This window comes from Oncorhynchus mykiss, chromosome 26 (assembly GCF_057628025.1).
Source record: "Oncorhynchus mykiss isolate SJ-2025 chromosome 26, ASM5762802v1, whole genome shotgun sequence".
Classification (NCBI taxonomy): domain Eukaryota; kingdom Metazoa; phylum Chordata; class Actinopteri; order Salmoniformes; family Salmonidae; genus Oncorhynchus; species Oncorhynchus mykiss.
Genome location: NC_143047.1, coordinates 48,815,001 through 48,839,965, shown reverse-complemented (window position 1 = coordinate 48,839,965; position 24,965 = coordinate 48,815,001). Strand labels below are relative to the sequence as shown.

Genomic DNA, 24,965 nt, shown 5'->3' with positions numbered 1-24,965 from the left:
TGGTGAGTCACACACACTATATAGGACAACACCGTGGTGAGTCACACACACTATATAGAACAACACCGTGGTGAGTCACACACACTCTATAGAACAACACCGTGGTGAGTCACACACACTATATAGAACAAAACTGTGGTGAGTCACACACACTCTATAGAACAACACCGTGGTGAGTCACACACACTCTATAGAACAACACCGTGGTGAGTCACACACACTCTATAGAACAACACCGTGGTGAGTCACACACACTCTATAGAACAACACCGTGGTGAGTCACACACACTATATAGAACAAAACTGTGGTGAGTCACACACACTATATAGAACGACACCGTGGTGAGTCACACACACTCTATAGAACAACACCGTGGTGAGTCACACACACTCTATAGAACAACACCGTGGTGAGTCACACACACTATATAGAACAACACCGTGGTGAGTCAGCTGTAACTCGGATGTAACTCACACACACTCTATAGAACAACACCGTGGTGAGTCACACACACTATATAGATTAACACCGTGGTGACTCACACACACCTTACTAACTGTATAGAACACCAACACTATATAGGACAACACCGTGGTGAGTCACACACACCTTACTAACTGTATAGAACACCAACACTATATAGGACAACACCGTGGTGACTCACACACACCTTACTAACTGTATAGAACACCAACACTCTATAGAACAACACCGTGGTGAGTCACACACACCTTACTAACTGTATAGAACACCAACACTATATAGAACAACACCGTGGTGAGTCACACACACTATATAGAACAACACCGTGGTGAGTCACACACACTATATAGAACAACACCGTGGTGAGTCACACACACTATATAGAACAACACCGTGGTGAGTCACACACACTATATAGAACAACACCACTCTATAGAAAAACACCGTGGTAACTCACACACACTCTATAGAACAACACCGTGGTGAGTCACACACACTATATAGATTAACACCGTGGTGACTCACACACACCTTACTAACTGTATAGAACACCAACACTATATAGAACAACACCGTGGTGACTCACACACACCTTACTAACTGTATAGAACACCAACACTACATAGAACAACACCGTGGTGAGTCACACACACTATATAGGACAACACTGTGGTGAGTCACACACACTATATAGGACAACACTGTGGTGAGTCACACACACTATATAGAACAACACCGTGGTGAGTCACACACACTCTATAGAACAACACCGTGGTGAGTCACACACACTCTATAGAACAACACCACTCTATAGAACAACACCGTGGTGAGTCACACACACTATATAGAACAACACCGTGGTGAGTCACACACACTATATAGAACAACACCGTGGTGAGTCACACACACTCTATAGAACAACACCGTGGTGAGTCACACACACTATATAGAACAACACCGTGGTGAGTCACACACACTATATAGGACAACACTGTGGTGAGTCACACACACTATATAGAACAACACCGTGGTGAGTCACACACACTATATAGAACAACACCGTGGTGAGTCACACACACTCTATAGAACAACACTGTGGTGAGTCACACACACTATATAGAACAACACCGTGGTGAGTCACACACACTATATAGAACAACACCGTGGTGAGTCACACACACTCTATAGAACAACACTGTGGTGAGTCACACACACTATATAGAACAACACCGTGGTGAGTCACACACACTATATAGAACAACACCGTGGTGAGTCACACACACTCTATAGAACAACACTGTGGTGAGTCACACACACTATATAGAACAACACCGTGGTGAGTCACACACACTATATAGAACAACACCGTGGTGAGTCACACACACTATATAGAACAACACCACTCTATAGAACAACACCGTGGTGAGTCACACACACTCTATAGAACAACACCGTGGTGAGTCACACACACTCTATAGAACAACACCGTGGTGAGTCACACACACTCACGCTGGCTCACGTTCAAACAATGAAGCCCCAAAGCAACAGACAAACTGACATACTGGTTGATTCCTCCCCCTGCGCTGGGAAAGGAGGGTTTTACAGACAGGTAACCATAGAGACAGGGACGCGTTGAAGGTCAGTGGGGGGGGGGTTCACCAGTTTCACTAGTCTCAATCTGCATCCCAACATGGCACCCTATTCCTCTGGTATATCGTAGGGCACTATATAGGGAATAGGGCTCTGGTCTATAGTAGTACCACTATATAGGGAATAGGGCTCTGGTCTATAGTAGTACCACTATATAGGGAATAGGGCCCTGGTCTATAGTAGTACCACTACATAGGGAATAGTGCTCTGGCCTATAGTAGTACCACTATATAGGGAATAGGGCTCTGGTCTATAGTAGTACCACTATATAGGGAATAGGGTGCCATTTGGGGCACAACCCATTGCACACCTGGATCTCTGAAGGGGAGGGGAGGGGGGCTGATCTGGCCTATTGTAGCCTCGCCATCACATCTCTACACACACACACACACACACACACACACACACAAAAGCTGTGTTCAGGCTCTGTTGAGATGTTCAGACTGGGTGATAAATCTTATAAATGAACAAGACCAAGGCTGACTGGCTGATAAATCTTATAAATGAACATGGATAAGACAGAGTCTGTCTCTCTCTCTCTGTCGGTCTCTCTGTCTGTCTCTGTCTCTCTCTCTCTCTCTCTCTCTTTCGCACTCTCTCTCTCTTTCGCACTCTCTCTCTCTTTATCTCTCTCTTTCTCTCTCTCGTTCTCTCTTTCTCACTCTCTCTCTCTCTCTCGCTCTCTCTCTCTCTCTCTCTGTCTCTCTCTCTCTCTCTCTCTCTGTCTCTGTCTCTCTCTCTCTCTCTCTCTCTGCCCCCCCTCTCTTCTCTCTCTCTCTCTCTGTCCCCCCTCTCTTCTCTCTCTCTCTCTGTCCCCCCTCTCTTCTCTCTCCCCCTCTCTTCTCTCTCTCTCTCTCTCTGTGTCCCCTCTCTTCTCTCTCTCTCTCTGTCCCCCCTCTCTTCTCTCTCTCTCTCTCTCTCTGTCCCCCCTCTCTTCTCTCTCTCTCTCTTTCGCACTCTCTCTCTCTTTCGCACTCTCTCTCTCTTTATCTCTCTCTTTCTCTCTCTCTTGTTCTCTCTTTCTCACTCTCTCTCTCTCTCTGTCTCTCTCTTCTCTCTCTCTCTCTCTGTCCCCCCTCTCTTCTCTCTCTCTCTCTCTCTCTGTCCCCCCTCTCTTCTCTCTCTCTCTCTGTCCCCCCTCTCTTCTCTCTCTCTCTGTCCCCCCTCTCTTCTCTCTCTCTCTCTCTGTCCCCCCTCTCTTCTCTCTCTCTCTCTCTGTCCCCCCTCTCTTCTCTCTCTGTCCCCCCTCTCTTCTCTCTCTCTCTCTCTGTCCCCCCTCTCTTCTCTCTCCCCCTCTCTTCTCTCTCCCCCCCCCCCTCTCTGTTTGTCCCCCCCCTCTCTGTTTGTCCCTAGCCAACCCACTAAACCCGCCACAACAAGCTCCTTTTGTTTATATGACCTGTGACCTTAAATTTGGTGAAGTACCCAGGATTTAGAGAGCGATCACGATTACCCTCTCACGATCACGCCCAGCAGCCCTTATTAAAACACCTCACAACGCTATATAGAACACCACCACTATATAGAACACCTACACTATATAGAACACCAACGCTATATAGAACACCAACACTATATAGAACACCAACACTATATAGAACACCAACACTATATAGAACACCAACACTATATAGAACACCAACACCTACACTATATAGAACACCAACACCAACACTATATAGAACACCAACACTATATAGAACACCAACACCAACACTATATAGAACACCAACACTATATAGAACACCAACACTATATAGAACACCAACACTATATAGAACACCGACACCGACACTATATAGAACACCAACACTATATAGAACACCAACACTATATAGAACACCAACACTATATAGAACACCAACACCAACACTATATAGAACACCGACACTATATAGAACACCAACACTATATAGAACACCACCACTATATAGAACACCAACACTATATACAACACCAACACTATATAGAACACCTACACTATATAGAACACCAACACTATATAGAACACCAACACTATATAGAACACCAACACTATATAGAACACCAACACTATATAGAACACCAACACTATATAGAACACCAACACCTACACTATATAGAACACCAACACTATATAGAACACCAACACTATATAGAACACCAACACTATATAGAACACCAACACTATATAGAACACCAACACTATATAGAACACCAACACTATATAGAACACCAACACTATATAGAACACCAACACTATATAGAACACCTACACTATATAGAACACCAACACTATATAGAACACCAACACTATATAGAACACCAACACTACATAGAACACCAACACCATCTAGAACACCAACACTATATAGAACACCAACACTATATAGATCACCAACACTATATAACACTACACTAAGACTAGTATTGTCCCGGTCAGCATCGATGCTGCAGAGCAATAACAACAAGACTAGTATTGTCCCGGTCAGCATCGATGCTGCAGAGCAATAACAACAAGACTAGTATTGTCCCGGTCAGCATCGATGCTGCACAGCGATAACAACAAGACTAGTATTGTCCTGGTCAGCAATACGAAATACTATCTGTGCTTGATTGAGCTGGTCTGTTGCGATTGAACCGATGGAAAAGTCTGAAATGTTCACTACCATGTCCACCTGGCACGCAAATCCTGAAGCAAACACTATCTGGTTAACCGTACTCCCCCCCCCCCCCCCCCTATATAGAACACCAACACTATATAGAACACCAACACTATATAGAACACCAACACCAACACTATATAGAACACCAACACTATATAGAACACCAACACTATATAGAACACCAACACCAACACTATATAGAACACCAACACCGACACTATATAGAACACCAACACTATATAGAACACCAACACTATATAGAACACCAACACCAACACTATATAGAACACCAACACCAACACTATATAGAACACCAACACTATATAGAACACCAACACTATATACAACACCAACACTATATAGAACACCAACACTATATAGAACACCGACACTATATAGAACACCAACACTATATAGAACACCAACACTATATAGAACACCGACACTATATAGAACACCAACACTAACACTATATAGAACACCAACACTATATAGAACACCAACACCAACACTATATAGAACACCTACACTATATAGAACACCAACACTATATAGAACACCAACACTATATAGAACACCAACACTATATAGAACACCGACACTATATAGAACACCAACACTAACACTATATAGAACACCAACACTATATAGAACACCAACACCAACACTATATAGAACACCTACACTATATAGAACACCAACACTATATAGAACACCGACACTATATAGAACACCAACACTATATAGAACACCAACACTATATAGAACACCGACACTATATAGAACACCAACACTAACACTATATAGAACACCAACACTATATAGAACACCAACACTATATAGAACACCAACACTATATAGAACACCGACACCGACACTATATAGAACACCAACACTATATAGAACACCAACACCAACACTATATAGAACACCAACACTATATAGAACACCAACACTATATAGAACACCAACACCAACACTATATAGAACACCAACACTATATAGAACACCAACACCAACACTATATAGAACACCAACACTATATAGAACACCAACACTATATAGAACACCAACACCAACACTATATAGAACACCAACACTATATAGAACACCAACACTATATAGAACACCAACACCAACACTATATAGAACACCAACACTATATAGAACACCAACACTATATAGAACACCAACACTATATAGAACACCAACACTATATAGAACACCAACACTATATAGAACACCAACACTATATAGAACACCAACACCAACACTATATAGAACACCAACACTATATAGAACACCAACACTATATAGAACACCAACACTATATAGAACACCAACACTATATAGAACACCAACACCAACACTATATAGAACACCAACACCGACACTATATAGAACACCAACACTATATAGAACACCAACACTATATAGAACACCAACACCAACACTATATAGAACACCAACACCAACACTATATAGAACACCAACACTATATAGAACACCAACACTATATACAACACCAACACTATATAGAACACCAACACTATATAGAACACCGACACTATATAGAACACCAACACTATATAGAACACCAACACTATATAGAACACCGACACTATATAGAACACCAACACTAACACTATATAGAACACCAACACTATATAGAACACCAACACCAACACTATATAGAACACCTACACTATATAGAACACCAACACTATATAGAACACCAACACTATATAGAACACCAACACTATATAGAACACCGACACTATATAGAACACCAACACTAACACTATATAGAACACCAACACTATATAGAACACCAACACCAACACTATATAGAACACCTACACTATATAGAACACCAACACTATATAGAACACCGACACTATATAGAACACCAACACTATATAGAACACCAACACTATATAGAACACCGACACTATATAGAACACCAACACTAACACTATATAGAACACCAACACTATATAGAACACCAACACTATATAGAACACCAACACTATATAGAACACCGACACCGACACTATATAGAACACCAACACTATATAGAACACCAACACCAACACTATATAGAACACCAACACTATATAGAACACCAACACTATATAGAACACCAACACCAACACTATATAGAACACCAACACTATATAGAACACCAACACCAACACTATATAGAACACCAACACTATATAGAACACCAACACTATATAGAACACCAACACCAACACTATATAGAACACCAACACTATATAGAACACCAACACTATATAGAACACCAACACCAACACTATATAGAACACCAACACTATATAGAACACCAACACCAACACTATATAGAACACCAACACTATATAGAACACCAACACTATATAGAACACCAACACCAACACTATATAGAACACCAACACCGACACTATATAGAACACCTACACTATATAGAACACCAACACTATATAGAACACCGACACTATATAGAACACCAACACTATATAGAACACCAACACTATATAGAACACCAACACTATATAGAACACCAACACTATATAGAACACCGACACCGACACTATATAGAACACCAACACTATATAGAACACCAACACTATATAGAACACCAACACTATATAGAACACCAACACTATATAGAACACCAACACTATATAGAACACCAACACTAGATAGAACACCAACACTATATAGAACACCAACACTATATACAACACCGACACTATATAGAACACCAACACTATATAGAACACCAACACTATATAGAACACCAACACTATATAGAACACCGACACCGACACTATATAGAACACCAACACTATATAGAACACCAACACTATATAGAACACCAACACCAACACTATATAGAACACCAACACTATATAGAACACCAACACTATATAGAACACCAACACTATATAGAACACCAACACTATATAGAACACCAACACTATATAGAACACCAACACTATATAGAACACCAACACTATATAGAACACCAACACTATATAGAACACCAACACTATATAGAACACCAACACTATATAGAACACCAACACTATATAGAACACCGACACCGACACTATATAGAACACCAACACTATATAGAACACCAACACTATATAGAACACCAACACTATATAGAACACCGACACCGACACTATATAGAACACCAACACTATATAGAACACCGACACCGACACTATATAGAACACCAACACTATATAGAACACCAACACTATATAGAACACCAACACTATATAGAACACCAACACCAACACTATATAGAACACCAACACTATATACAACACCAACACTATATACAACACCAACACTATATAGAACACCAACACCAACACTATATAGAACACCAACACTATATACAACACCAACACTATATACAACACCAACACTATATAGAACACCGACACTATATAGAACACCAACACTATATAGAACACCAACACTATATAGAACACCAACACTATATAGAACACCAACACTATATAGAACACCAACACTATATAGAACACCAACACTATATAGAACACCAACACTATATAGAACACCAACACTATATAGAACACCAACACTATATAGAACACCAACACTATATACAACACCGACACTATATAGAACACCAACACTATATAGAACACCGACACTATATAGAACACCAACACCGACACTATATAGAACACCAACACTATATAGAACACCAACACTATATAGAACACCAACACCGACACTATATAGAACACCAACACTATATAGAACACCAACACTATATAGAACACCAACACTATATAGAACACCGACACCGACACTATATAGAACACCAACACTATATAGAACACCAACACTATATAGAACACCAACACTATATACAACACCAACACTATATAGAACACCGACACTATATAGAACACCAACACTATATAGAACACCAACACTATATAGAACACCAACACTATATAGAACACCAACGCTATATAGAACACCAACACTATATAGAACACCAACACTATATAGAACACCAACACTATATAGAACACCAACACTATATAGAACACCGACACCGACACTATATAGAACACCAACACTATATAGAACACCGACACTATATAGAACACCAACACTATATAGAACACCAACACTATATAGAACACCAACACTATATAGAACACCAACACTGTATAGAACACCAACACTATATAGAACACCGACACTATATAGAACACCAACACTATATAGAACACCAACACTATATAGAACACCAACACTATATAGAACACCAACACTATATACAACACCAACACTATATAGAACACCAACACTATATAGAACACCAACACTATATAGAACACCGACACCGACACTATATAGAACACCAACACTATATAGAACACCAACACTATATAGAACACCAACACTATATAGAACACCAACACTATATAGAACACCGACACTATATAGAACACCGACACCGACACTATATAGAACACCAACACTATATAGAACACCAACACTATATAGAACACCAACACTATATAGAACACCGACACTATATAGAACACCAACACTATATAGAACACCGACACCGACACTATATAGAACACCAACACTATATAGAACACCAACACTATATAGAACACCAACACTATATAGAACACCAACACTATATAGAACACCAACACTATATAGAACACCAACACTATATAGAACACCAACACTATATAGAACACCAACACTATATAGAACACCAACACTATATAGAACACCAACACTATATAGAACACCAACACTATATAGAACACCAACACCATCTAGAACACCAACACCATCTAGAACACCAACACTATATAGAACACCAACACTATATAGAACACCAACACTATATAGAACACCAACACTATATAGAACACCAACACCAACACTATATAGAACACCAACACTATATAGAACACCAACACTATATAGAACACCAACACCAACACTATATAGAACACCAACACCAACACTATATAGAACACCAACACTATATAGAACACCAACACCAACACTATATAGAACACCAACACTATATAGAACACCAACACCAACACTATATAGAACACCAACACTATATAGAACACCAACACCAACACTATATAGAACACCAACACTATATACAACACCGACACTATATAGAACACCAACACTATATAGAACACCAACGCTATATAGAACACCGACACTATATAGAACACCAACACTATATAGAACACCAACACCAACACTATATAGAACACCTACACTATATAGAACACCAACACTATATAGAACACCAACACCAACACTATATAGAACACCTACACTATATAGAACACCAACACTATATAGAACACCAACACTATATAGAACACCAACACCAACACTATATAGAACACCTACACTATATAGAACACCAACACTATATAGAACACCAACACTATATAGAACACCAACACTATATAGAACACCAACACTATATAGAACACCAACACTATATAGAACACCAACACTATATAGAACACCAACACTATATAGAACACCAACACTATATAGAACACCGACGCTATATAGAACACCAACACTATATACAACACCAACACTATATAGAACACCCACACTATATAGAACACCAACACTATATAGAACATCAACACTATATAGAACACCAACACTATATAGAACACCAACACTATATAGAACACCAACACTATATAGAACACCAACACTATATAGAACACCAAAACTATATAGAACACCAACACTATATAGAACACCAACACTATATAGAACACCAACACCAACACTATATAGAACACCAACACTATATAGAACACCAACACCAACACTATATAGAACACCAACACTATATAGAACACCAACACTATATAGAACACCAACACTATATAGAACACCAACACTATATAGAACACCGACACTATATAGAACACCAACACTATATAGAACACCAACACCAACACTATATAGAACACCAACACTATATAGAACACCAACACTATATAGAACACCAACACTATATAGAACACCAACACTATATAGAACACCAACACTATATAGAACACCAACACTATATACAACACCAACACTATATAGAACACCAACACTATATACAACACCGACACTATATAGAACCCCCCCCCGGGTCTGGTAAACCATACTCCGCCCCCCCCCAGGTCTGGTAAACCATACTCCGCCCCCCCCCCCAGGTCTGGTAAACCGTACTCTGTTTCCCTCCCCCCAAGGTCTGGTAAACCGTACTCCGTTCCCTCCCCCCAAGGTCTGGTAAACCGTACTCTGTTTCCCTCCCCCCAAGGTCTGGTAAACCGTACTCCGTTTCCCTCCCCCCCCAGGTCTGGTAAACCGTACTCCGTTCCCTCCCCCCAAGGTCTGGTAAACCGTACTCCGTTTCCCTCCCCCCAGGTCTGGTAAACCGTACTCTGTTTCCCTCCCCCCAAGGTCTGGTAAACCGTACTCCGTTTCCCTCCCCCCCCAGGTCTGGTAAACCGTACTCCGTTTCCCTCCCCCCCAGGTCTGGTAAACCGTACTCCGTTTCCCTCCCCCCAGGTCTGGTAAACCGTACTCTGTTTCCCTCCCCCCAAGGTCTGGTAAACCGTACTCCGTTTCCCTCCCCCCCAGGTCTGGTAAACCGTACTCCGTTTCCCTCCCCCCAGGTCTGGTAAACCGTACTCCGTTTCCTCCCCCCAGGTCTGGTAAACCATACTCCACCCCCCCCCCCCTCCCCAGGTCTGGTAAACCGTACTCCGTTTCCTCCCCCCCAGGTCTGGTAAACCGTACTCCGTTTCCTCCCCCCCAGGTCTGGTAAACCGTACTCCGTTTCCCTCCCCCCTCCCCCCCAGGTCTGGTAAACCGTACTCCGTTTCCCTCCTCCCCCAGGTCTGGTAAACCGTACTCCGTTTCCCTCCCCCCCAGGTCTGGTAAACCGTACTCCGTTTCCCTCCCCCCAGGTCTGGTAAACCGTACTCCGTTTCCTCCCCCCCAGGTCTGGTAAACCGTACTCCGTTTCCCTCCCCCCCAGGTCTGGTAAACCGTACTCCGTTTCCCTCCCCCCTCCCCCCCAGGTCTGGTAAACCGTACTCCGTTTCCCTCCTCCCCCAGGTCTGGTAAACCGTACTCCGTTTCCCTCCCCCCCAGGTCTGGTAAACCGTACTCCGTTTCCTCCCCCCCAGGTCTGGTAAACCGTACTCCGTTTCCCTCCCCCCTCCCCCCCTGGTCTGGTAAACCGTACTCCGTTTCCCTCCCCCCTCCCCCCCTGGTCTGGTAAACCGTACTCCGTTTCCTCCCCCCCAGGTCTGGTAAACCGTACTCCGTTTCCCTCCCCCCCCAGGTCTGGTAAACCGTACTCCGTTTCCCTCCCCCCCCAGGTCTGGTAAACCGTACTCCGTTTCCCTCCCCCCCAGGTCTGGTAAACCGTACTCCGTTTCCCTCCCCCCCCAGGTCTGGTAAACCGTACTCCGTTTCCCTCCCCCCCAGGTCTGGTAAACCGTACTCCGTTTCCCTCCCCCCCCAGGTCTGGTAAACCGTACTCCGTTTCCCTCCCCCCAGGTCTCAAGCTCAGGCTTATTTGATGAGAAATGTAAGCAGCTTTGCTCTTGGGTTTCTGTCGTAGTAGGCCGTGAGACACATTAGAAAGTCTATTCACGTTGTTTACCCCAGGCCTTTAATAGTGGATCAGGGTTATAACCAGCCTTTAATAGTGGATCAGGGTTATAACCAACCCCAGGCCTTTAATAGTGGATCAGGGTTATAACCAACCCCAGGCCTTTAATAGTGAATCAGGGTTATAACCAACCCCAGGCCTTTAATAGTGAATCAGGGTTATAACCAGCCTTTAATAGTGGATCAGGGTTATAATCAACCCAAGGCCTTTAATAGTGGATCAGGGTTATAACCAGCCTTTAATAGTGGATCAGGGTTATAATCAACCCCAGGCCTTTAATAGTGGATCAGGGTTATAACCAGCCTTTAATAGTGGATCAGGGTTATAATCAACCCCAGGCCTTTAATAGTGGATCAGGGTTATAACCAGCCTTTAATAGTGGATCAGGGTTATAACCAAGCCCAGGCCTTTAATATTGGATCAGGGTTATAACCAGCCCCAGGCCTTTAATAGTGGATCAGGGTTATAACCAGCCTTTAATAGTGGATCAGGGTTATAACCAACCCCAGGCCTTTAATAGTGGATCAGGGTTATAACCAGCCTTTAATAGTGGATCAGGGTTATAACCAAGCCCAGGCCTTTAATAGTAGATCAGGGTTATAACCAGCCCCAGGCCTGCAGTGCTGCAGTATGCTGTGCACCACCAATAAGTAGCACCCACCTGTATAGAGAATGCATTGTGTTATTGAGAGAGTTACAAAGACAATCTCCTGATGATGTCATGTCTCCTCCTCTGCAGGTGTTGTATAAGGTGTACATGTCCTTCGTGGAGGTGGGCCCTGAGAATGTTCAGACAGCTGACTATTTCAAAGGAGTGGGTGAGGATGAGTTCTGGTGTTTAGCTGTAGTCTGTGTTAGCTGTAGTCTGTGTTAGCTCTAGTCTGTGTTTAGCTCTAGTCTGTGTTTAGCTGTAGTCTGTGTTAGCTGTAGTCTGTGTTAGCTCTAGTCTGTGTTTAGCTCTAGTCTGTGTTTAGCTGTAGTCTGTGTTTAGCTGTAGTCTGTGTTAAGTGTAGTCTGTGTTAAGTGTAGTCTGTGTTAAGTGTAGTCTGTGTTAAGTGTAGTCTGTGTTAAGTGTAGTCTGTGTTAAGTGTAGTCTGTGTTAGCTGTAGTCTGTGTTAGCTGTAGTCTGTGTTAGTTGTAGTCTGTGTTAGCTCTAGTCTGTGTTTAGCTGTAGTCTGTGTTAGCTGTAGTCTGTGTTAGCTGTAGTCTGTGTTAGCTGTAGTCTGTGTTAGCTGTAGTCTCTGTTTAGCTGTAGTCTGTGTTAGCTGTAGTCTGTGTTAGCTGTAGTCTGTGTTAGCTGTAGTCTCTGTTTAGCTGTAGTCTGTGTTAGCTGTAGTCTGTGTTAGCTGTAGTCTATTTACACATACACTATGCTCTGCATAGCCACTATGAGACCTCTCCTGATGTCCTGTCTCTGAACCTAAAGACTCTCCCACGTCCCCTGTGCCTCCTCTCTTCCTCCTCCCCTCTCTCTCCACCCTTCCTCCTCCCCTCTCCCTCCACCCTTCCTCTCTCCCCCTCCACCCTTCCTCCTCCTCCCCCTCTTCCTCCCTGTCTCCCTCCACCCTTCCTCCTCCACCTCCCCATCTTCCTCCTCCTTTCTCCTCTTCATCCCTTTCTCCCCATCTTCCTCCACCCCTCTCCTCTTCCTCCCTGTCTCCCCATCTTCCTCCACCCCTCTCCTCTTCCTCCCTGTCTCCCTCCACCCTTCCTCCTCCACCTCCCCATCTTCCTCATCCCTTCTCCTCTTCCTCCCTGTCTCCCCATCTTCCTCCACCCCTCTCCTCTTCCTCCCTGTCTCCCTCCACCCTTCCTCCTCCCCCTCCTCCTCCTCCCCATCTTCGTCCTTCTCTCCCTCCTCTCCCTCCTCAGCCTCATTCCTCATCGTCAGTATTGGGGGGACCATGGTGGGTCTGATCTTTGCTGCTCTCCTAGCCTTCATCACACGTTTCACCAAGAAGGTCCGCATCATTGAGCCTCTATTGGTCTTCCTCATGGTCTACCTGGCCTACCTCACCGCTGAGCTCTTCTCTCTGTCCGCCATCTTGTCGTGAGTACATCTTTAGTGTGTGTTGTAGAAATCACCACAGAAACTGTGATGGTCTGTACTCAAAAATATGTTGCATTTAAACTCACTTCATTGTTCTAACATATTTTTTATTCCGCTGTCATTAGTCTGTGTGTGTGTGTGTGTGTGTGTGTGTGTCTGTGTGCGTGTGCGTGTGTGTCTGTGTCTATGTCTATGTGTGTGTGTGTGTGTCAGTGCCTCCTGAAAGTATTCAGACCCCTCGACATGTTCCACATTTTATTACGTTACATCCTTATTCTAAAATGGATTAAATAAAACATGTTCCTCAGTAATCTACACACAATAACCCATTATGACATCACAATACCCCATAATGACATCACAATAACCCATTATGACATAGCAAGAAGGGGAAAAAAAAAGAAAATTGAGCTCAGGTGTATCCTGTTTCTATTGATCATCCTTGAGATGTTTCTACAACTTGATTGGAGTCCACCTGTGGTAAATTCAATTGATTGGACATGATTTGGAAAGGCACACACCTGTGTCAGCGGGTACATGTAAATGTGTGTGTGTATAGACCAACATTAAAACACAACCACTGTATGTTTCAATATGAACATCTCCACAGGACCTATCCTCCCTATAGACCTACATTACAATACAACCACTGTATGTTACAATATGAACATCTCAACAGGACCTATCCTCCCTATAGACCTACATTACAATACAACCACTGTATGTTTCAATATGAACATCTCCACAGGACCTATCTTCCCTATAGACCTACAATACAATACAATCATTGTATGTTACAATATGAACATCTCAACAGGACCTATCCTCCCTATAGACCTACATTACAATACAACCACTGTATGTTACAATAGGACCATGCCGCAGGACTACCTGACATGATGACTCCTTGCTGTCCCCAGTCCACCTGACTGTGCTGCTGCTCCAGTTTCAACTGTTCTGCCTTATTATTATTCAACCATGCTGGTCATTTATGAACATCTTGGCCATGTTCTGTTATAATCTCCACCCGGCACAGCCAGAAGAGGACTGGCCACCCCACATAGCCTGGTTCCTCTCTAGGTTTCTTCCTAGGTTTTGGCCTTTCTAGGGAGTTTTTCCTAGCCACTGTGCTTCTACACCTGCATTACTTGCTCTTTGGGGGTTTTTAGGCTGGGTTTCTGTACAGCACTTTGAGATATCAGCTGATGTACGAAGGGCTATATAAATACATTTGATTTGATTTGAACATCTCAACAGGACCTATCCTCCCTATAGACCTACATTACAATACAACCACTGTATGTTACAATATTAACATCTCAACAGGACCTATCCTCCCTATAGACCTACATTACAATACAACCACTGTATGTTACAATATGAACATCTCAACAGGACCTATCCTCCCTATAGACCTACATTACAATACAACCACTGTATGTTACAATATGAACATCTCAACAGGACCTATCTTCCCTACAGACCTACATTACAATACAACCACTGTATGTTACAATATGAACATCTCAACAGGACCTATCTTCCCTACAGACCTACATTACAATACAACCAACATGCAAACAATGCAGTTGTAAACATGTAATAGGTTTTTGTTTCATCACTGATTCTACGTGTCAGTGTGAATCATGTCTCATATCTCCCCCCTTCATAACATTACAGTTGTATAGCTAACAGGCTGTGTGTTTGTAGATGGACTGAGGTAGGTAGATTGTATAGCTAACAGGCTGTGTGTTTGTAGATGGACTGAGGTAGGTAGATTGTATAGCTAACAGGCTGTGTGTTTGTAGATGGACTGAGGTAGGTAGATTGTATAGCTAACAGGCTGTGTGTTTGTAGATGGACTGAGGTAGGTAGATTGTATAGCTAACAGGCTGTGTGTTTGTAGATGGACTGAGGTAGGTAGATTGTATAGCTAACAGGCTGTGTGTTTGTAGATGGACTGAGGTAGGTAGATTGTATAGCTAACAGGCTGTGTGTTTGTAGATGGACTGAGGTAGGTAGATTGTATAGCTAACAGGCTGTGTGTTTGTAGATGGACTGAGGTAGGTAGATTGTATAGCTAACAGGCTGTGTGTTTGTAGATGGACTGAGGTGGGTAGATTGTATAGCTAACAGGCTGTGTGTTTGTAGATGGACTGAGGTAGGTAGATTGTACAGCTAACAGGCTGTGTGTTTGTAGATGGACTGAGGTGAATGAACCTACAGCAGCCAAGGTGATAATGGCTGGGGTCATTTTGCCTTGTTTTGCTGTTCTCCAAATAGCATTTTAGAGATTTTAAATTGTATAGAAATGCAGTAAATGAGCTTCAATTTTCAAAAATGTCCTCTTCCGGACTTCACTCAAACTCAAACCCTGGTTAAGGCCCTGGGCTCAGGTTCTCTAAACCCTCTTTAGAAGGAATGTCTTCTAAACTGCCATGTTTTTCTCTTAACTATAGACTTAAGAAGAAAGTTCAGCAAAGTTGCAATTCCTCAAAAAGGTTCTTGGAAAATTCTCTTTCGCTGTTTTCTTATGTTTCTCCTTAAAGCAAAAAGTTAAGAAATTTATATTCTTGAAAATAAAGTTTGTGGTAAATATTTTTAAATTCCAAGATAGCTAAACCATTGTCTTAAACTCTGGGCAGTGAGAGAAAACAGCTCATGAAAATCAATTGTACATAATTCACTCTCAAACTATATCTGAAAGTTTCAGTATTGATCATTTTAAGTATTGATCATTTTATTAAGTATTGATAATTTTTTTGCCATCGCTAGCTAGCTCGATAGCTAAATTGGTTGCCTAGCAACAAACATCTTAAGAAGACACGTAAGAAGATGTTTGAGGAGTTTGTAAGAAAATCATAAAATCTTAAGATATTGTTGAGGAATTGCACTTACGAACTATCTTATGAACTTCTTAATTTTTTTGCATTTAAGAAGTGTTTTCTGTCCTCTGTCTCTCTCTCTCTCCACCTTCAGAATGACGTTCTGTGGTATCGGCTGTAACAAGTACGTGGAGGCCAACATATCCCAGAAATCTCGTACCACGGTGAAGTACACGATGAAAACCCTGGCCAGCATCGCCGAAACCATCATCTTCATCTTCCTGGGCATCTCAGCCGTGGACAAATCTAAGTGGGCCTGGGACACAGGACTCATCTCCTGTACGCTCATCTTCATCTTCGTCTTCAGGGCCCTGGGTAGGTGTGCCGCCTTACTAAACATTGATTCAGTACCCAGCGTTGTTACTCTACACGTAGCTGAAGGTGAATCTCAATACTATACTACTATGTATCAGGGATTGCAGCCCCCTGGGTAAGAGTGGACCTACGCAGCACAAAGAGAGGAGTCTTCTCTGTCCTTTATGTGGATTTATTTTACCAACATTCTTGTCTGGGAGAGCCTTTCGTCAGGGTGCTTGTCTGGAGAGAGCCTTTCGTCAGGGTGCTTGTCTGGAGAGAGCCTTTCGTCAGGGTGCTTGTCTGGAGAGAGCCTTTCGTCAGGGTGCTTGTCTGGAGAGAGCCTTTCGTCAGGGTGCTTGTCTGGAGAGAGCCTTTCGTCAGGGTGCTTGTCTGGAGAGAGCCTTTCATCAGGGTGCTTGTCTGAGATAGCCTTTCATCAGGGTGCTTGTCTGAGATAGCCTTTCGTCAGGGTGCTTGTCTGAGATAGCCTTTCATCAGGGTGCTTGTCTGAAGAGCCTTTCGTCAGGGTGCTTGCTTTACACACAGATACTGAACAGAGTCTTGAGGATCCAGCGTGTTTTATCAGTGATCGGGCCTCTCTATAAAACCTTTAATGCCAAACAGATGATAAAATAATCACTCCTTCAATTAACTCCAAAACGTGTCTGAATATCTGCCGTCCTTTATCAATAATCAAGACTCTGTACTCAATGATGAGTCTGAGGATGTATTGGCACGACTTCATTTATACTGTGGGGGGAATAAGTATTATACTGTAGCTGTTGGATTCTCTTGTCTCTGATCTCTTTCAGGTGTGGTCATGCAGACCTGGGTGTTGAACTGGTTCCGCCTCGTCCCATTGGACAAGATCGACCAGGTGGTGATGTCGTACGGTGGCCTGCGGGGGGCGGTGGCGTTTGCCTTGGTGGTGCTGCTGGACGCAGAACGGGTCCCGGCTAAAGACTACTTCGTGGCCACAACCATCATAGTGGTTTTCTTCACTGTGATGTTCCAGGTAAAGTATTTACTAGAGATATTTTAATACATATTTTATACTAGAGATATTTTAATACCAGAGATATTTTAATACTAGAGATATTTTAATACTAGAGATATTTTTATAGATATTTTAATACTAGAGATATTTTAATACAAGCCATATTTTAATACTAGAGATATTTTAATACTAGAGATATTTTAATACAAGCCATATTTTAATACTAGAGATATTTTAATACTAGAGATATTTTAATACTAGAGATATTTTAATACCAGAGATATTTTATACTATATATATTTTAATACTAGAGATATTTTAATACCAGATATATTTTAATACAAGCCATATTTTAATACTAGAGATATTTTAATACTAGAGATATTTTAATACTAGAGATATTTTAATACTAGAGATATTTTAATACCAGAGATATTTTAATACCAGAGATATTTTAATACAAGCCATATTTTAATACTAGAGATATTTTAATACTAGAGATATTTTATACTATATATATTTTAATACTAGAGATATTTTAATAGATATTTTAATACTAGAGATATTTTAATACCAGAGATATTTTATACTATATATATTTTAATACTAGAGATATTTTAATACCAGATATATTTTAATACAAGCCATATTTTAATACTAGAGATATTTTAATACTAGAGATATTTTAATACCAGATATATTTTAATACTAGAGATATTTTAATACTAGAGATATTTTATACTATATATATTTTTATACTAGAGATATTTTAATACTAGAGATATTTTAATACCAGATATATTTTAATACAAGCCATATTTTAATACTAGAGATATTTTAATACTAGATATATTTTAATACTAGAGATATTTTAATACCAGAGATATTTTATACTATATATATTTTTATACTAGAGATATTTTAATAGATATTTTAATACTAGGGATATTTTAATACTAGATATATTTTAAAACTAGAGATATTTTAATACTAGAGATATTTTAAAACTAGATATATTTTATACTACATATATTTTAATACTAGATATATTTTAATACTAGAGATATTTTAATAGATATTTTAATACTAGATATATTTTAATACTAGAGATATTTTAATAGATATTTTAATACTATGTATATTTTAATACTAGAGATATTTTAATACCAGAGATATTTTAATACCAGAGATATTTTAAAACTAGAGATTTTTATACTAGAGATATTTTAATAGATATTTTATACTATATATATTTTTATACTATATATATTTTTATACTAGATATTTTAAAATATATTTTAATACTAGAGATATTTTAATAGATATTTTAATACTAGATATATTTTTATACTAGAGATATTTTAATACCAGAGATATTTTAATACTAGAAATATTTTAATACCAGAGATATTTTAAAACTAGAGATGTCTGGACATAAGTCTGGACACTGACTGTAGTCTATTATAATAGTAACTGAAGTCTGGACACTGACTGTAAGTCTCATGTAGTCTATTATAATATTAACTGAAGTCTGGACACTAACTGTAGTCTATTATAATAGTAACTGAAGTCTGGACACTGACTGTAGGTCTCATGTAGTCTATTATAATATTAACTGAAGTCTGGACACTGACTGTAGTCTATTATAATAGTAATTGAAGTCTGGACACTGGCTGTAGTCTATTATAATAGTAACTGAAGTCTGGACACTGACTGTAGGTCTCATGTAGTCTATTATAATATTAACTGAAGTCTGGACACTGACTGTAGTCTATTATAATATTAACTGAAGTCTGGACACTGACTGTAGGTCTCATGTAGTCTATTATAATAGTAACTGAAGTCTGGACACTGACTGTAGTCTATTATAATAGTAACTGAAGTCTGGACACTGACTGTAGTCTATTATAATATTAACTGAAGTCTGGACACTGACTGTAGGTCTCATGTAGTCTATTATAATAGTAACTGAAGTCTGGACACTGACTGTAGGTCTCATGTAGTCTATTATAATATTAACTGAAGTCTGGACACTGACTGTAGGTCTCATGTAGTCTATTAAAATAGTAACTAAAGTCTGGACACTGACTGTAGTCTATTATAATAGTAACTGAAGTCTGGACACTGACTGTAGTCCTCATGTAGTCTATTATAATATTAACTGAAGTCTGGACACTGACTGTAGGTCTCATGTAGTCTATTATAATAGTAACTGAAGTCTGGACACTGACTGTCGGTCTCATGTAGTCTATTAAAATAGTAACTAAAGTCTGGACACTGACTGTAGTCTATTATAATAGTAACTGAAGTCTGGACACTGACTGTAGTCCTCATGTAGTCTATTATAATAGTAACTGAAGTCTGGACACTGACTGTAGTCTATTATAATAGTAACTGAAGTCTGGACACTGACTGTAGGTCTCATGTAGTCTATTATAATATTAACTGAAGTCTGGACACTGACTGTAGTCTATTATAATATTAACTGAAGTCTGGACACTGACTGTAGTCTATTATAATATTAACTGAAGTCTGGACACTGACTGTAGGTCTCATGTAGTCTATTATAATATTAACTGAAGGCTGGACACTGACTGTAGTCTATTATAATATTAACTGAAGTCTGGACACTGACTGTAGACCTCATGTAGTCTATTATAATAGTAACTGAAGTCTGGACACTGACTGTAGGTCTCATGTAGTCTATTATAATATTAACTGAAGTCTGGACACTGACTGTAGGTCTCATGTAGTCTATTATAATAGTAACTGAAGTCTGGACACTGACTGTAGTCTATTATAATATTAACTGAAGTCTGGACACTGACTGTAGTCTATTATAATAGTAACTGAAGTCTGGACACTGACTGTAAGCCTCATGTAGTCTATTATAATATTAACTGAAGTCTGGACACTGACTGTAGTCTATTATAATAGTAACTGAAGTCTGGACACTGACTGTAGGTCTCATGTAGTCTATTATAATATTAACTGAAGTCTGGACACTGACTGTAGTCTATTATAATATTAACTGAAGTCTGGACACTGACTGTAGTCTATTATAATATTAACTGAAGTCTGGACACTGGCTGTAGTCTATTATAATAGTAACTGAAGTCTGGACACTGACTGTAGACCTCATGTAGTCTATTATAATAGTAACTGAAGTCTGGACACTGACTGTAGGTCTCATGTAGTCTATTATAATATTAACTGAAGTCTGGACACTGACTGTAGGTCTCATGTAGTCTATTATAATAGTAACTGAAGTCTGGACACTGACTGTAGTCTATTATAATATTAACTGAAGTCTGGACACTGACTGTAGTCTATTATAATAGTAACTGAAGTCTGGACACTGACTGTAAGCCTCATGTAGTCTATTATAATATTAACTGAAGTCTGGACACTGACTGTAGTCTATTATAATAGTAACTGAAGTCTGGACACTGACTGTAGGTCTCATGTAGTCTATTATAATATTAACTGAAGTCTGGACACTGACTGTAGTCTATTATAATATTAACTGAAGTCTGGACACTGACTGTAGTCTATTATAATATTAACTGAAGTCTGGACACTGGCTGTAGTCTATTATAATAGTAACTGAAGTCTGGACACTGACTGTAGGCCTCATGTAGTCTATTATAATATTAACTGAAGTCTGGACACTGGCTGTAGTCTATTATAATATTAACTGAAGTCTGGACACTGACTGTAGTCTATTATAATAGTAACTGAAGTCTGGACACTGACTGTAGGACTCATGTAGTCTATTATAATAGTAACTGAAGTCTGGACACTGACTGTAGGACTCATGTAGTCTATTATAATAGTAACTGAAGTCTGGACACTGACTGTAGGACTCATGTAGTCTATTATAATATTAACTGAAGTCTGGACACTGACTGTAGTCTATTATAATAGTAACTGAAGTCTGGACACTGACTGTAGTCTATTATAATAGTAACTGAAGTCTGGACACTGACTGTAGGACTCATGTAGTCTATTATAATATTAACTGAAGTCTGGACACTGACTGTAGGACTCATGTAGATTACAATAATATTAACTCCTGCAGAACTAGGTGTTCCTTGCATTAATATTATAGACCAAAAGTTAATTTTATCTCAGGAACCAGAATGGAGAAATATAATGTCTTTCTTTCGGCTGGTTGGATCATTTTCAAAGCTTTTCATTTTCTTTTAAACCTGTCAAACTGAAATCTCCCTGGTCCACAAATGTTCTCGCTCCGTGTGAGAGAGAAGCAGAAATGGACGAGAGAACTTTACCCGATGTCAGCTAGATCGTCCATGACGCGTCGATCGTTCTATTGATTTATGACATCATTCTGCCGATCGGGGGTTTTATCGAGCGTTCCGGAGGAACGTCAGCTTAACGACAGAAGAGGAGCTGCACGTATCTCATTATAGACACGTTGACTAACAAACAGCCTTCCACCAAAATGACAGAAATTATAAGCAGAAACATGAGACGTAGCAGCTATTCCCTCACCCTCCCTGTCGCTCAGCCGCCCCATGAACAACGAGCCCAGGTAGCTTACATCATAACTGTCAGCCAATCAGATGAAAACATCATGACATGGTTGTGTTTATGCCACATTAAAAATGTTTTAAAACATTTTAAAAGGGAAACAACGTATCTTCACTATCCATATAAATCCTCATTAACTTAAAACGGATTCTGTATGTAATTCTATGATCAGACCTGTGATCATATAGAGAGAGGTCCCCATACCGGGAAGACATGACATCTACTCTCACCTCTTTGTGTACAGGAACACACCAGGCCCCTCCCCATAAACACTGGGTGTGTACAGGAACACACCAGGCCCCTCCCATTAAACACTGGGTGTGTACAGGAACACACCAGGCCCCTCCCCATAAACACTGGGTGTGTACAGGAACACACCAGGCCCCTCCCATTAAACACTGGGTGTGTACAGGAACACACCAGGCCCCTCCCATTAAACACTGGGTGTGTACAGGAACACACCAGGCCCCTCCCCATAAACACTGGGTGTGTACAGGAACACACCAGGCCCCTCCCATTAAACACTGGGTGTGTACAGGAACACACCAGGCCCCTCCCATTAAACACTGGGTGTGTACAGGAACACACCAGGCCCCTCCCCATAAACACTGGGTGTGTACAGGAACACACCAGGCCCCTCCCATTAAACACTGGGTGTGTACAGGAACACACCAGGCCCCTCCCCATAAACACTGGGTGTGTACAGGAATGTGTGACATGTGTGCAGGCTTTTTGTTCCAGCCAAGCGCTAATACATCAAACCCAGTCAGCGCTTGTTTTTCTGTTGACTCAACAGTCTTGGAGAGATCTTAGCCCCCAGGCTGACCTTGCTCGGCCTGATCCAACACACTGTCTATCTAGTGCTTGTTGTCCTACATTGAGAATCATATTGACATGCAGAATCAAGATGTGATTTATCTGTGTATTGATCCAGTGATATCAGAACATGGGGAGGGGCCTGGTGTGTTCCTGTACACACTCAGTGTTTATGGGGAGGGGCCTGGTGTGTTCCTGTACACACTCAGTGTTTATGGGGAGGGGCCTGGTGTGTTCATGTACACACTCGGTGTTTATCCCTGTGGCGCCATGAGCTGAGTGTGAATGGGAGGGATTTACATTACTAATCTCCTGTAACTCCTTCTTTGCTTCTTCCCTCTCTCCCTCATTCACCCCCCATCTTTCACCCCATCTCTCTCTCTCTCTCTCTCCCTCATTCACCCCCCCTCTTTCACCCCACCCTCTCTCTCTCTCCCTCATTCGCCCCCTCTCTTTCACCCCCCCCCTCTCTCCCTCATTCACCCCTCCTTTCACCCCCCCCTTTCACCCCACCCTCTCTCTCTCTCTCCCTCATTCACCCCCCCCTCTTTCACCCCACCCTTTCTCTCTCTCCCTCATTCACCCCCCTCTCTCTCTCTCTCTCTCTCTCTCTCTCTCCCTCATTCACCCCCCCTTTCACCCTCCCCTCCCCTCTCTCTCTCTATATCTCTCTCTTTCCCTCTCTCAACCCCCTCCTCTCTCTCTCTCTCTCGCTCTGTCTCTCTCTCTCTCGCTCTGTCTCTCTCTCTCGCTCTGTCTCTCTCTCTCTCTGTCTCTCTCTCTCTCTCGCTCTGTCTCTCTCTCTCGCTCTGTCTCTCTCTCTCT

The 24,965-nt window shown here is 41.0% G+C and overlaps 1 protein-coding gene across 1 annotated transcript in view; it reads left to right on the top strand.

Moving 5' to 3' along the window:
* slc9a5 (solute carrier family 9 member A5) overlaps nucleotides 1-24,965 on the top strand; it is an 82,035-nt gene that overhangs the window by 39,760 nt on the left and 17,310 nt on the right. Inside the window, exons 5-8 of the mRNA XM_090223361.1 lie at nucleotides 13,281-13,359; nucleotides 14,414-14,591; nucleotides 17,571-17,791; nucleotides 18,586-18,788. Of these exons, the coding sequence (XP_090079487.1) occupies nucleotides 13,281-13,359; nucleotides 14,414-14,591; nucleotides 17,571-17,791; nucleotides 18,586-18,788 (681 nt within the window). The remainder of the gene's footprint in view (nucleotides 1-13,280; nucleotides 13,360-14,413; nucleotides 14,592-17,570; nucleotides 17,792-18,585; nucleotides 18,789-24,965) is intronic.